The following is a 13,482-nucleotide window of genomic DNA, read 5'->3' as shown; positions in this document are numbered from 1 at the left end:
TCACTTATTTTTGAATTTTACATAAATCCATTTTTCTGTAGTTTATGTATATGATTGTAATTTGCTTATTTTCTTACTGTAGTAAAGTACAACAAAATTTACCATTTTAACCATTCGTAAGTGTGCCAGTCAGTGGCAGCAAGTACATTCATATTGTAGTACAATCATCACCACCATCCGTCTCCAGAAATTTTTCATCATCCCAAACTGAAACTATGTATCATTAAACATTAACTCCCCTTCCCTGGCAAACCCGTCACCTTTCAACCACCATTCTACTTTCTCTGAGTTAGACAACTCCAGATATTTCATATAAGTAGAATAATACAATATTTATCCTTTTATGCAATTTACTTTTTAGATACACGTATGGTTTGTAAGGTTCAACCATGTTGATGCATATAGTTATAACTGTATATTTTCACTGCGGAATAGTAACTCATTAACTTATTTATTCACTCTCCTACTGATAGACATTAGGGTTTCTAGTTTGTTACTATTGTGAATAACACTGCTATAAACCTTCAAGTGTATGTATCCTGGTGTCCATTTGAAAGAGTTTCTCTACAGTGTATATCTCACAGTAAAACTGGTGCATGTGTATTTTTAACATACTGAAATTTAACTTTCCAAAGTAATTATTCCAACTTATACTCCCATAATGATTATCCAAATCAATATTTTCTAATTTCAGCGCTGTTGCTTCTCTGGCAGGTTTTTTGTGTGTGTTTTTAAATATAGGTACTTTCATCAGGCTAAGTAAGTGCCCTTTAGTCTATTAAGTGGTAAGGTGCAGTAACTGAATTTCTAACTCAGTCTAATTGTATTCATTTAATTTCTTATATTAAATCAATTCTGCCTTCAAGGGATAAACTGAACCGGGTCATAATTTATGTTAATTTCTCATTTAACATCATGGATAGGTTCTGCAACATTAAGCAAAATGATGTATACCAAAAACAATTTTACTATAGGCTAACTGATAGAAATGAGTTAGGCTCCTACAGCATCTCATCAAAGTTATAACAAAACAATGTTATTCAACGACCATACTTCCAGATCAGATTGCTAACATTTTGTTTAGAAATTTTGTATTTATGTTCATGAATGGCCTTTAATTTTCCCTTCTCATACTATTCTCGGGTTACTGCATAGAGCAAGAGCAGAGTGGACTTTTGGACACCTTTTGACAATCCAACATGGAGTAACTGTCAGCTATGAGTTATGTCAAGTAGCATGAAGCCCAGAAATGAGGTAATGGAGTATATTGGGAAAGCTCTTGGGAGAGGCCCATAATCCCCAAAGTCGTAAGTCTAGAAACTTGGATAAGGCCTCCATCTGGACATGGATATGAGTGGGACCACTGCCCATCGTGGGTTATAAAAACTCAGATCTCCAACCATTCGACCATTCCACCCTCCAGCTTGGCTGTACCATCTATCACCCTCAGAGGCCTGCAGGACTTCCACGCCACTGGACGTGTGCCACCACTGTAGCCACCTGGCTTGAGACCAACCCCCAAATCTCCACCACTGGTTAGTGAATGGGACTTGCTCTTGCTGGCTTCTATTGGGGAAGCTCCCCCTCCTCTCAGTGTGTAACCTGAGTGTGACTCTATTTGCTTATTGGGGAGGTCTCCCCTAATAAACTTGGCATTGTGGAAAGACAAAGACGTGTGTGAGTGGTTCCTTTAGAGGATGCTCCTTTGTTTACGACAGTTACACGGGTAACCAAAATGAATTAGGAGTGCTCCCTCTTTTTACATGCTCTAAAAGAATTTGTACGAAAATGAAATTACTTATCTTTGAATGAAAAACTAGTTAACAAGAACTTGTACACCTAGAACTTTCTTTCTGGGAATATTTTTAACCACTGATTTTTTTGTTTATCTTTATTGTTGAAAGTATTACAAATGTCTCCCCTTTTCTTCCATTGATTCCCTCCACCCTGTATACCCCCTCAAGGCCTTCACCACACTATTGTTGTGTCCATGGGTTATGCATATATGCATATGAGTTCTTATGTTAATTTCTCCCCACTCTCCCACCCCTGCCTTCCCTCTGAGATTCGTCAATCTGTTTCATGTTTCTGTCTCTGGATCTATTTTGTTCATCGGTTTATTCTGTTCATTAGATTCCACATATGGGTAAGATCATGTAATACCTGTCTTTCTCTAATTGGCTTATTTCACTTAGCATAATACTCTCCAGGTCCTTCCATGCCGTCACAAAGGGAAAGGGATCCTTCATTTTTACAGCTGCATAGCTTTCCATGGTGTAAATGTCCAAGAAGATGTTTGATATGATATCAGTCTTCTTTAACTTGCAGAGACTTGTTTTGTATCCTAACATACAGTCTATCTTTGAGAATGACCCATGTGCACTTGAGGAGAATGTATATTCAGCAGCTTTGGGGTGAAATGCTCTCTAAATGTCAATTTAATCCACCTGATCTAGTGTGTCATTTAGGGTTATTGTTTCCCGGGTCACGTTTTCTCATCCATGCAGCTACCCTATGTTTTGATTGGGGCATTTAATCCATTTATATTTAAGGTTATTACCTATTGCCATTTTATTTATTTATGCCTGAGTTTCTCGTTCTGTTTCAACTTCTTATTACAGCAGTCCCTTTAACATTTCCTGCAGTGCTGGTTTGGTGGTGATAAACTCCTTTAGGCTTTTATTGTCTGGGAATCTCTTTATTTCACCATCTATTTTTGAATGATAGCCTTGCTGGATAGAGTATTCTTGGTTTCAGATCATTGTTTTGTATTACCTTGAATACCTCATACATTCCCTTCTGGCCTGTAGAGTTTCTGATAAAAAATCAGCTGACAGCCTTATGGGAGCTCCTTTGTAGACAACAACTTGCTTTTCTCTTGCTGCCTTTAAGATTCTCTCTTTGGCCTGGCCGGGCGTGGCTCAGCGGTTGAGCATTGACCTAGGATGCAGGCGATCGGGGTTCGATTCCCGGTCAGGGCACATGCCCGGTTGCGGACTTAATCAATGACTCTCTCATCATTGATGTTTCTATCTCTCTCTGTCCCTCTCCTTTCCTCTCTCTGAAATCAATAAAAATATATTAAAAAAAAAAAAGATTCTCTCTGTCTTGAATTTTTGGCATTTTAATTATGATGTGTCTGAGCGTGGGCCTCTTTGGGTTCTTTTTGCTTGGGACTCTCTGTGCCTCCTGAACTTGTGTGACTTTTTCCTTGACCAGGTTAGGGAAGTTTTCTGCCATTATTTCTTCAAACAGGTTCTCTATCCCTTGCTTACTTTTGACCTCTTCTGGTATTCCTATAATGTGAATATTGTTACGTTTCATATTGTCCCACAGCTCCATTAGATTGTTCTTCTGTTTTTCAGTTGTTTCTTCTTTCTGGTTCTGTGATTGAGCGATTTTTTTCTAGCCTGTCTTCTAATTTGCTGATCCGATCCTCAGCTTCCCTAATCTGCTGTTCATTACTTCCAAAGTTGTTTTATTTTCACTTCTACTATGTCATTCTTAATTTCCTTCATAGTTTCTGTATCTTTTTTCATGCTGTTGAGCATCCTTATGATCAGTATTCTGAACTCTACATCTGATAGATTGCTTATCTCCATTTCATTTAGCTCTTCTTCTGGAGGATTCTTTTGTTCTTTCATTTGGGGCTTATTTTTTTTGTCTCCCTGTTTTGACTGCCTGTTTGGATTTGTTTCTATGTATTAGGTAGATCTGCTAGGACTCCCAGTCTTTTGGATGGTCTCTGGTGCAGGCCAATGTCAGATGCTGTTTGTGACTGGCCTTGAGTACCCTGTTTGAAGTTTCCCACACTCCACAGCTTGTGGTTCCCTCTGCTGGGGCTGGGTGCATTTGGAAAGGATGAAGATGCACATCAGGGTCTGCTTTTCCAAGCCCTGGGTCCAGAAGGAAATCAGGCAAAGACTCAAAGCACTCAGAGGCTGACTGTTATTCAGTCTCTCCATGAGCCTCAGGCTGCAGAAACTCCACAGGGTGGGGTGAGAGGTTTTCCAACAGGGTGGGGCAATTGCCCCCCCACCCCAGTAAAGCTGCTTGGGTGGTAAATCTGTGCCCGAGAAAAATGTCCTCTGCCATATGGAGGAATGACTCTGCACAGGAATCTAGATTACTGCCCTCTGAGCTCTATCCGGCAAGCCAGCATTCCTATATTCTCCTCACACACCTCTAGTCCATTCTGCCCTCCCTCAGAGCCCAAGGCAAGTGGCTGCACATGAAACTTTTTGTGTTAGCCCTTTAAGGGTATGCCTGCATGTCCAGCCATCTCTCCCTGGCAGACAGAAACCCTGCTGCTTTTCACAGCCAGTTGTTATGTGGGCACCGTTCTCAGTTCTGGTGCTCTGGGCTGGGGAGTCCAGCTTGGAGTTTAGACCCCAGAGTTCTCAGTGGGAACCTCCCATAGCTGAGCTATCCCTCTGGACCTTCAGCTGCTGCCTGTGGGAGCCCAGCCAGCCCTCTCACAACTACACACTTCCTACCGTCTCCATGCAGGCTCTCCTTTACATCCTTGGTTATGAGGGTGCTCTCCAGCTAGTATTCAGTTGATTATTCAGGATGATTTTTGGTATTTTAGTTGTAATTCCAGTTTCGTCCTGGGACAATGTCAGTGTAGCATATGCTCAATCTGCCACCATCTTGGAATCTCACTGATCTAATTTCTGAAATGATTATAGGACTATTCAGGTTTTCTATTTCTTCATAAAACAGCTTATTTTTTTCTGGCTATTTGTCTAACTCATCTAAATTTTCTAATTTATTGACATATAAAGCTATTCAAATTATGTCATTTATTGTTAAAGTCATGTCTCTCTTTTTATTCCCTATATTGATTATTTATGCCCTTTGTTCTTCTTGATAAAATTTACCAGAGAATTATTCTTTTTTTTTCAGTATTTTCAAAGAAATAAATTGTGGCCTGTTTATTCATTCAATTGTTTTAAAAAATATTCAGAATCTAACATGTAATAGGCATTTCAGATATATCAGTACACAGACAAAAATCTTTGCAGTTATGAGCTTATATTTGAATGAGAAGAGAAAGATATAAACAAAATTTAAAAATAAATTATAAAGTATTTTACAGGGTGAAAAGCGCTATGGAGAAAAGCAAGGGAACTCCAGATTGCAGGGGTAGTTGGGGAAGGAATTAATTACAATTTTAAATAGAATATTTAGAGTGGACCTCATTGCTCAGGTAACATTTGAATAAAGACTTTAAGGATATATGGTTATTGATCCTCTCTATTTTATGTCTTATATTTTATTAATTTTTGTATTTGTCTTTACTTTTTCCTTCCTTCTCCTTCCTTTCTTTATTCTTTTACTTCTTAAGAAGGATGTTTAATTCACTAAATTTTTTATTATTTTTTCTTCGTCTAATATTAGTTCTTAGGACTACACATTTCCTTCTAAGTATTGATTTAGACACATTGCAAAAATTTTGAAGTATTTTCCTTAACATTGAATTATAAACATTTTCCGACTTTACTTATATTCCTTATTGACTCACTTTAGAATATTTTAAAAATTCCCAGCATATTCTATCTTCCTGTTTATAACATTTCTTTAAAAAAATTTTTTTGAGGTTTCATGGTAAGATTTATTCTGGTGGAAATAGAAGGCTGTCCCCAGGTTCCCAATGTCTCATCTCTGTCCACCCTGCTGAGAAAAAAGTTCAGCCTCATTTTCATCAGGCCCAGGAATAGGGCCAGTGTTCATACATTTTGCACCATTGATTTAGTCTATATTAAAGCTTAGTCCAGTCCAGTTTTTCTCTGGGATAGCTTAGCCTGCTCTTCTGGCTGCACTCTGATTGGCGCTGTGCCTTGGACCCCAGGCAGCTGCTAGAGTCACTTGCCTGCTATCGAGGAAGGACACAGGAGCATATAGGAGAGCTCATATTACAGGGTCAGAGAGAGAGAACATTTTGTTTTTTGTTTTTTTTTAATCCTCACCTGAGGACATGCTTGGAGAGAGGAAGGGAGAGAGAGATACATCAATCAGTTGCCTTCCCTACATGCCCGGACATTGTTTTTAAAAGATCCAATTTTAATGACCTGAACTTAACACCCTTTATATTTTAGGGTCAACATTGAATGTTCCATAGAAACCAGGACTCAAGTTTTAGGCAATCAAAGCCTGTTTGTGAATATAGCATTCCTAAATTAAAATAGGATTTAAAGAACAGATATGAGCAATAGGTCCCCCTTTTGCCGATTCTTTACAGTTCCATGCCTGGAGGTACTTGGTTCCCATTTTCAATCTAGTCAAATAAAATCAATGCAAATAAAAATATATCAAGTCCTATAAAGTCTCTTCACAAGTTGTATTCCTAAAAAGAGTTCAAATACCAAAATTTCTTTAATAACATCATGTTCTTCACTGGAAGAACAGTCATAAATTGACTGGGAATAACTGTATTCATCAATCTGTAAGGCAACTTTTCCCTACAATCTAATTAATATCTTCTGCTATTTCATGTATTCTATGAAGTACAGTGGTTTCTGAAAAACAAAAACAAAAAAACACTACATTGATGTAAATACAGTGATGGATCTTTCAACAGTATACCTGGTGTTCTAACCTTTTCCATAGTCCTATATAATTTTGTAGCTTTTGCAATGAATAATGCTAATTTAAGTTATATGAAGCTTCAAAGACAACTTTAAGGTCTATGTAAAAGTATTAAGCCCATTGCCTGGCTGGAGTGGCTCAGTGATTGAGTGCTGACCCAGGAACCAAGAGGTCACGGATGTTTCTGTCTCTCTATCCCTCTCCCTTCCTCTCTCTCTAAAAATCAATAAAAATATATATTTTAAAATATTATACTCATTTACATTTTTACTGATAATCTTTCTTCATTAAAAATTGTTATTTTTGGAGTCTGGATGTTTTATCAACAAATTACATTGTAATAGGTTTTTTCTATCATCGTTTGACAATAATCTCATGGGTGATGTCACTAAATAAAAATTATTACCAGTCCTACCACTCCACACTGCAACATGTAATACAGAACATCGCAAAACTTCTAATGCCACATTTCACCACTCATAAGAAGACAAAAACAAGAAGTCCTTGGTGCCGTGATTAAAGAAAGGCTTGCCAGAATAAATGTTTTGAATTGTCCATCAGTTTCATAGTCCAGGCCTCAGGGTAATAAACCACAGTAAAACTTAGTATGGTTGACAGATATCCCTTTGTTTTGCAAGCAAAAGGGTGACTGTGAAACGGGAGAATGTAATGGCAAAAGGCAGGGCTTTGAAACTGTAGATTTTTCCCAGGAAAGGGTCAATACAGAAATTGATGATCTGGAAATTGATTTCCATAAAGCTATCTGTGTCCTTGTATCCTTAGAAAAGCTTTGCGTATCTCCGAGAGTCCTCTTTACTTCTAGAAGTTGATTTATTTCAGTGTGAGGACTGTGATCTAGACTGCTGCAACAGCTCCCTGACCGGTCCTCCTGTTTCTACTCTTGCTTCCCTAGACTGAATTTTCCATTGATCCTTTAAAAATGTAAATCATAGCATGTCACTCTTCTGCTTACAACTTTCCCATGCTACCCATTACCCTCAGAATAAAAACCCAAACATTTCACCTTGGTCTACTTGGCCATGGACTGGCTCCTGCTTATCTCTCCCACCCACACCCCATGTTTTATCTTTCAGTTTCTCCCTCCCTCCCTCACTCTAGTTTAACCACTCTAGCATTCTCACAAGGTCACTGCCAACTATGGGACTTTGCAATAACTGTGTCTTCTGCCTAAAATGGTCATCCCCTAGATAATTATTGACTTACTCCCTTGCTTCATCCAGGTCTGTTCTCAAATTTTACTTCCTTGATCACTCGATATGAAACAGCATCACTAACTGTCTCTTACAGCACATTTCTCACAGAAACCTTTCTTGGTTTTCTACATAGTCAAAGCTATCTAAAATTGTATTATTTCATCACATCCCCTCCCCAGATAGAATGTGAACTTTATGAAATAACTATCGCAAAGAGATATCTGCACCCCCATGTGCATTGCAAAACTATTCAAAATAGCCAAGACTTGAAAACAACCTAAGTGTCTATCTACAGATGAACTGATTAAATATATATACATACACACACACACACACACACACACACACACACACACACACACAATAGAATATTATTCAGCCATTAAAAAAGAAGAAAACCTTGCTATTTGCAACAATATTGATAAACCTTAAGGGCATTATGTTATGTAAAATAAGTCAGATATAGATAAATACTATATGATCTCACTTATATGTAGAATCTAAAACAGATGAACTCATAGAAACAGTAAATTGGTGATTGTCAGGGGTGGGGGGATGGAGGAAATGGTCAGATGCTGGTCAATTTGTATAAATTTCAGTTATGAAATGAATAAGTTCTGGGGATCTAATGTACAGCATGGTTACTACAGTTAATAATACTGTATTGTACACTTGAAAGTTGCTAAGACAGATCTTAAATGTTCTCACCACACACAAACACATACACACACACAAAATAGTAATTATGTGAAGTGATGGATGTATTAACTAACCTTGTTTCAGTAACCATTTCATAATGCGTATGTATATAAATTCATCACACAGATTATTCCATGATTTAAATAGCATTAATGTCTACAAAGTAAGCTTAGTAAACTATAAACTATTTTAAAACTAAATAAAAATGTTTTTAAATTCTGTTTGTACAATGTCTGTACTTATAAAACTATTTTGAGAAAATAACTTCTACCTACCTTCTTTGCTTTGGGACCCTAAAATTAGGAAAAACAAAAGAATTGATAAATTTTTTTTAAAATTCAGGTATTTTTAACAAAAGTACTCTGATTATGTAAGATGTTAAAATTAGGAGAAGTTGGGTAAGGAATATAAGGGACGTCTTTGTACTATCTTTGTAACTTTTTTGTAACTCTAAAATTATATTAAAATAAAAAGTCTTTTAAAAAAGAATTCAGACAAAACTAGAAGCAAGTCTAGGAAAAACTAAAATAAAATAGATCACTCACAGAAACATCTTTTATAAGTAAATTTTATACTCTTTCTTATGACAATCATTCAATGATCCATGTTTAATGAAATGCCCTATCACTAAACTGAGTACCAGTCAGAAAGGCACTAGTTTAAAGGGTTTCAAAGAACAATAAGTCACTGAGCATTGGCACTATCAAGTTCAAAAGTGTGGGAATGGTCTTATAAAAAAATAATCTCTCTGTGAAATTATATTGCTTATTTTATAGAAAGAGAATCAGTTATTTAAAGCAAACAAAACTCCGATTAAATGACACTGTTCAGCAATGTGTGGAAATTACTTTGGAAAGTGCAGTATTTCAATAAATAATTACAATTACCAGTACTTTTCAGTTACACTATTTGTATTTTCCTGATCAGGCCCATGTGTCAGTTAGATCTCTGGTAAGAAATTTGTAGGAGATCATGTGACTATAAGATTATAAACTTTCCACATTTGAAGACTTGCACAGGACAGATTACTGGTTCAAGACACAAGATTATCACTGTATAAAATATAAATGTTAAAGCTGGCACAAAACCAATTATACATTCTTGAAAAGCACATATATTTAGTTAGTTCAGCAAATATTTATTAATGATTTCCACACAAAGCACTGTAAGATGCTGGAGATGATAGAGGGAGAAGAATAGAAGAGACTTCACTTTCACAACATTTTTACAAGTGGGTTCCAGTTTTATTATTATTTGCTATCAATTAACAGTTAACATACTTCCATTTTTAAGTAAGTATGATACAGCAGACTATATAAATAGCATTGTCCCTGCTCGCAAGTAGCCATACTTTAAAGATGGGCAAACTGTCCTCTCTCACTAGCGCTTTTAATGCGAGGCAGGTTTGGGTAAGTACACACCCTCCCCCCCCGCAAATCATAAGAGCGTCAGGAGGCTGAGCAGCGCTCAGTTCAGAGCGCAGAAGCACAAAGAAGGAACTCTACATTTTCTGGTAACCATGAATACAGTAATTAAGTAATCACGTTTCCACGTCCTCTGATTTTAATCATAGAAGATGGAAATCACATTTAAGAAAAACGGGAAAAGAGATGATCTCATAGCGAGACGTTGGCCCGTGTTCTTGGAGAAGACAGCGGAGGAGTGTAGAAAAACAAAACGAGCAGCTTTCCCATAATTAATAAATTCAGGGCACGCTGAGTACCTTGAATCAAAAATCATTATTTCCAGCAGGTTGAGACCAGCGTTTTAACCCAGCAGCGGTGTGAGATCAGGACACCATCCGACCGGTCCGCCGGATACTGGGCAGGGAGACCACGGACCCCCAACAGGGGGTGGGTCCTTTCCTAAACGGACGTGCTCCCCTCTGAAATAAGACAGGCTCTGACCACACCATTCAGCACCGGTGCAGGGGAAGCAAAGCTCGCCCCTTCCCCCGGCCCCCCCTTGTCTGCTCACCATGCTGAGCGAAGCGCGACCTCAGGGGTCCTTCCGCAAAAGTCGAAGCCGAGCTGCGCGGACGAACGCGCTTGGGTTGTCTGGGCGACAAGCCCCGCCCACTCGCGCCGCAGGAACAAAGGGCGTCCCTCCAGCCCGCGTCCGCGCAGTCGCGCTGGGCTCTTCCGGGCGGCGCCCCGCCCCCTCCTATGACGGGTTGCCCCCCTCCCCACCCCACCCCCACCCCGCGAGGTGGCTGACGGACGCGCGAGCGGTGGCGGCGCGAAGCTCTCAGGGCTGAGGCGCGCCCGAAAGCGCGTGAGTGCAGCCCCGGGTGTTTTGCTCTGTTTTCCCGACGCCGGGGTGCGGAGGCGGCGAAGCGTGCTCTGGGCGCGGATACCCTCCGGGGGCGGGGAAGGGCTTCCGAGCGTCGTCTCTGACCGGCTCTCCTCCTCGTTACTTCCCTGGAGCGTGAGCGTTTCCCGAAGGAAAGGGGCCACCCCACTGCGCGAGGGGCGAGTGACCGACTCGGGGGCTGCCTGGGTCACCCCAGCCTAGGCCCGCGGGGTGACGGGGCGCCTTGGGCAATTTAGATAAGAGGTCATTTGGCCCAGAGCGGGTTGTTTTTAAATGAATGACCTTCGGGTTCTCCCTGCACGTGGTTCTGTTTATTTCCTGTGCAAAGTGTAGGGCGTTTTTCCTAAGAGCCGCTCGAAACAAGAACCGGGAAGGATTTGAAGCAATTCCTGGGTAAAGTTATTTCTTGCAGATGAAGGTCGCTGAGGCCAAGCAAGGCTCATAAAGTTACTGCCCAAGGTCAAAAACTGTGGCAACCCCTAGCACAACCTTCAGAATTTGTCTCCTCCCCAAATGAGGAAACACTGGCAACTTGGACCAACAGAAAACTAGAAGAAATTAAGCAATTTAAGAAATCAGGCTCCTCCCAAAGCCTAACTGAGTACTCCATGATTTTAGGACCCCAAACCCTGTTTTAGCATAACATGGCATGACATGCTTTAAAATTACTGGCACCATTTCTTATCTCGGAATTCTAATTTTAGAATGCTCTATCCCAAGTCATTGATTGAATGTATTACTAATAAATATTACTAACTGAGCTAGTTTTTGTGGGTTAGTGTTGTTATCCCTGTTGGAACAGAAATCCAGGTTGTGAAATAGTTATGATATTCCCAGCTCCAACTCCCTGGTAATAAGATAAACAGGTAAGTGTTGACTTCATGTATCTCTGAAGCCGTTTGGTATGGAAGTAAGCTTTTGTTTTAAATTATTTTCAACCAAACTACTGTTTATGACACAAAACCCCAGTCCATTCAACTAGGATTGATGGGGATAAGGAGGTGTTACTACAAGTTACCTGAAAATGGTGGGCCTCTAGGGGAGAGGACTTGCTCAAGCTCTCACTCACCAACGCCTCCTAGGGAGGAGGAGGAATTCTGTGGATGTGGCAGAACAGGCTGGACTGTGCTCCATGAGTCAGGGCGCTGTAAGAGACTTTGCCACGGAGCTTGGCTCTCCCCTAGTACTTCTCTTGCAAGCTGCGTAAGAGTAAGAAGGCCCTGTTCCTCTTTACCTTCAGACAGGTGTAGTACCTACCTACCTGTTCTGATCTGACATAACTATCTCCTTTCAACTCACTTATATAATCTGGCTTCTAGGTAGGACTAGACCAAGCTGTATGCCAACCTTTGGGGCAAAATCGCTTGCCACCTACCTCTCTGATTACATATCCTTTCATGCTGGCAACTGTGTTGGAATTAAGTTTTTCTGTGAAGCTTTTTAGGTGTAACTAGTTTGGGGAAATGTGCTTCGTCTATTTGAGTCAAATCTACCAGATCCCAATAAATAACAACATTGCATTGTCCTTTTTTGCCAGTTTTCTTTCAGCTTTTATTGCCATCTGAACCTTATGAGGAAGTGATTAACAGCTTTGAGTGTCATAATTCCTAGTAAAATGACAATTCTTACTTAACCCAGGACTGTCTAAACTTCTTAGCCCACAGTCACTAGAAAAAAAGCTGTCAATGGGGATTGTTCCTCCCACCCCTTGCCGACCACTCACATCCACATTCTCAGAATGACTGGGGGGAGGGAGGGGGCTTCTTTTAGTCCCTAACTCATTTGGCTCTTTACAAAGAACAGAAACCTCCATGACTTCATTGCAAGGTTAAGGAGCAGTCCCAGGTCCCTGCTGCACTTAATTGTTCACCAACTGCAAATCCAAGGAGACCTATTTCTCCCAAAGGCTAAAATAAACTTAAATGTCTGAATGTCAATATAAAATAATAAAGATAAACTGCCTTAATCTATTTAAATTAACATATCAAAGAATGGGACAAATTTACCTTAGCTTCATCAGCCACTTTTTTGATGGGAAAATCCTTTATTATGTATAATTTGTAAAAAACAGCAGCAAAAATGGACAATTTAAGCCACCTCTCTCAAAGCTTTCACAAATTTCCAAATCGTGAACTAAATAAAACTGTGCTCTTTCCCAGGAATTAAACATACTATAACTTGCAATTTGAAATTATATCTATGTAGATTTAATTTAGAATTATTTTACAAGCACATGGTTCTTAAGAGTCATTCTTCAATAAGATTAAGCCACAGTGGAAAATGGCTCTCAGCCAAACAAAAGAGTGTAAAAAATGAAATTAGGTATCCATATAGCGGGTTAAATACACCCATCTAATTTTACGTCCTTCCAAATCTCCCCTAAGTTTTCATTAAAAGGGATATAAAAAAATTGGAAAAAATGAGATGACAGTAAGACTTTGTAAGCTGCAAAACAGGTGACTGTGACTTAGCACATCAGAAAAGCTCAATTTATACTGCATCATTCTCAAAAGGCACTGGAACAGGGTCAATGGAGTTGGAAATGAAGAGGATTATGGGAAAGCTATTTAAGAAACACCTCTAAGAGACTGTACCATACCCCTCACTCCCACAGAAGACTAGAGGTTTATTTATGGACAAAATACTAGTATCTGGACTGGGATGT

At 39.4% G+C, this 13,482-nt stretch overlaps 1 protein-coding gene across 1 annotated transcript in view; it reads right to left on the bottom strand.

The window, feature by feature from the left end:
* Window positions 1–10,517, bottom strand: part of DNAI7 (dynein axonemal intermediate chain 7) — a 52,439-nt gene extending 41,922 nt beyond the window's left edge. Inside the window, exon 1 of the mRNA XM_087814755.1 lies at window positions 10,482–10,517. Within this exon, the coding sequence (XP_087670881.1) occupies window positions 10,482–10,484 (3 nt within the window). The 5' untranslated portion in view covers window positions 10,485–10,517. The remainder of the gene's footprint in view (window positions 1–10,481) is intronic.
* Window positions 10,518–13,482: the final 2,965 nt, after the last annotated feature.

This window comes from Miniopterus natalensis, chromosome 2 (genome assembly GCF_054644295.1).
Source record: "Miniopterus natalensis isolate mMinNat1 chromosome 2, mMinNat1.hap1, whole genome shotgun sequence".
Taxonomy (NCBI): Eukaryota; Metazoa; Chordata; class Mammalia; order Chiroptera; family Miniopteridae; genus Miniopterus; species Miniopterus natalensis.
The sequence above is the reverse complement of the archived record's forward strand: the minus strand, read 5'-3'. Positions and strand labels throughout refer to the sequence as shown.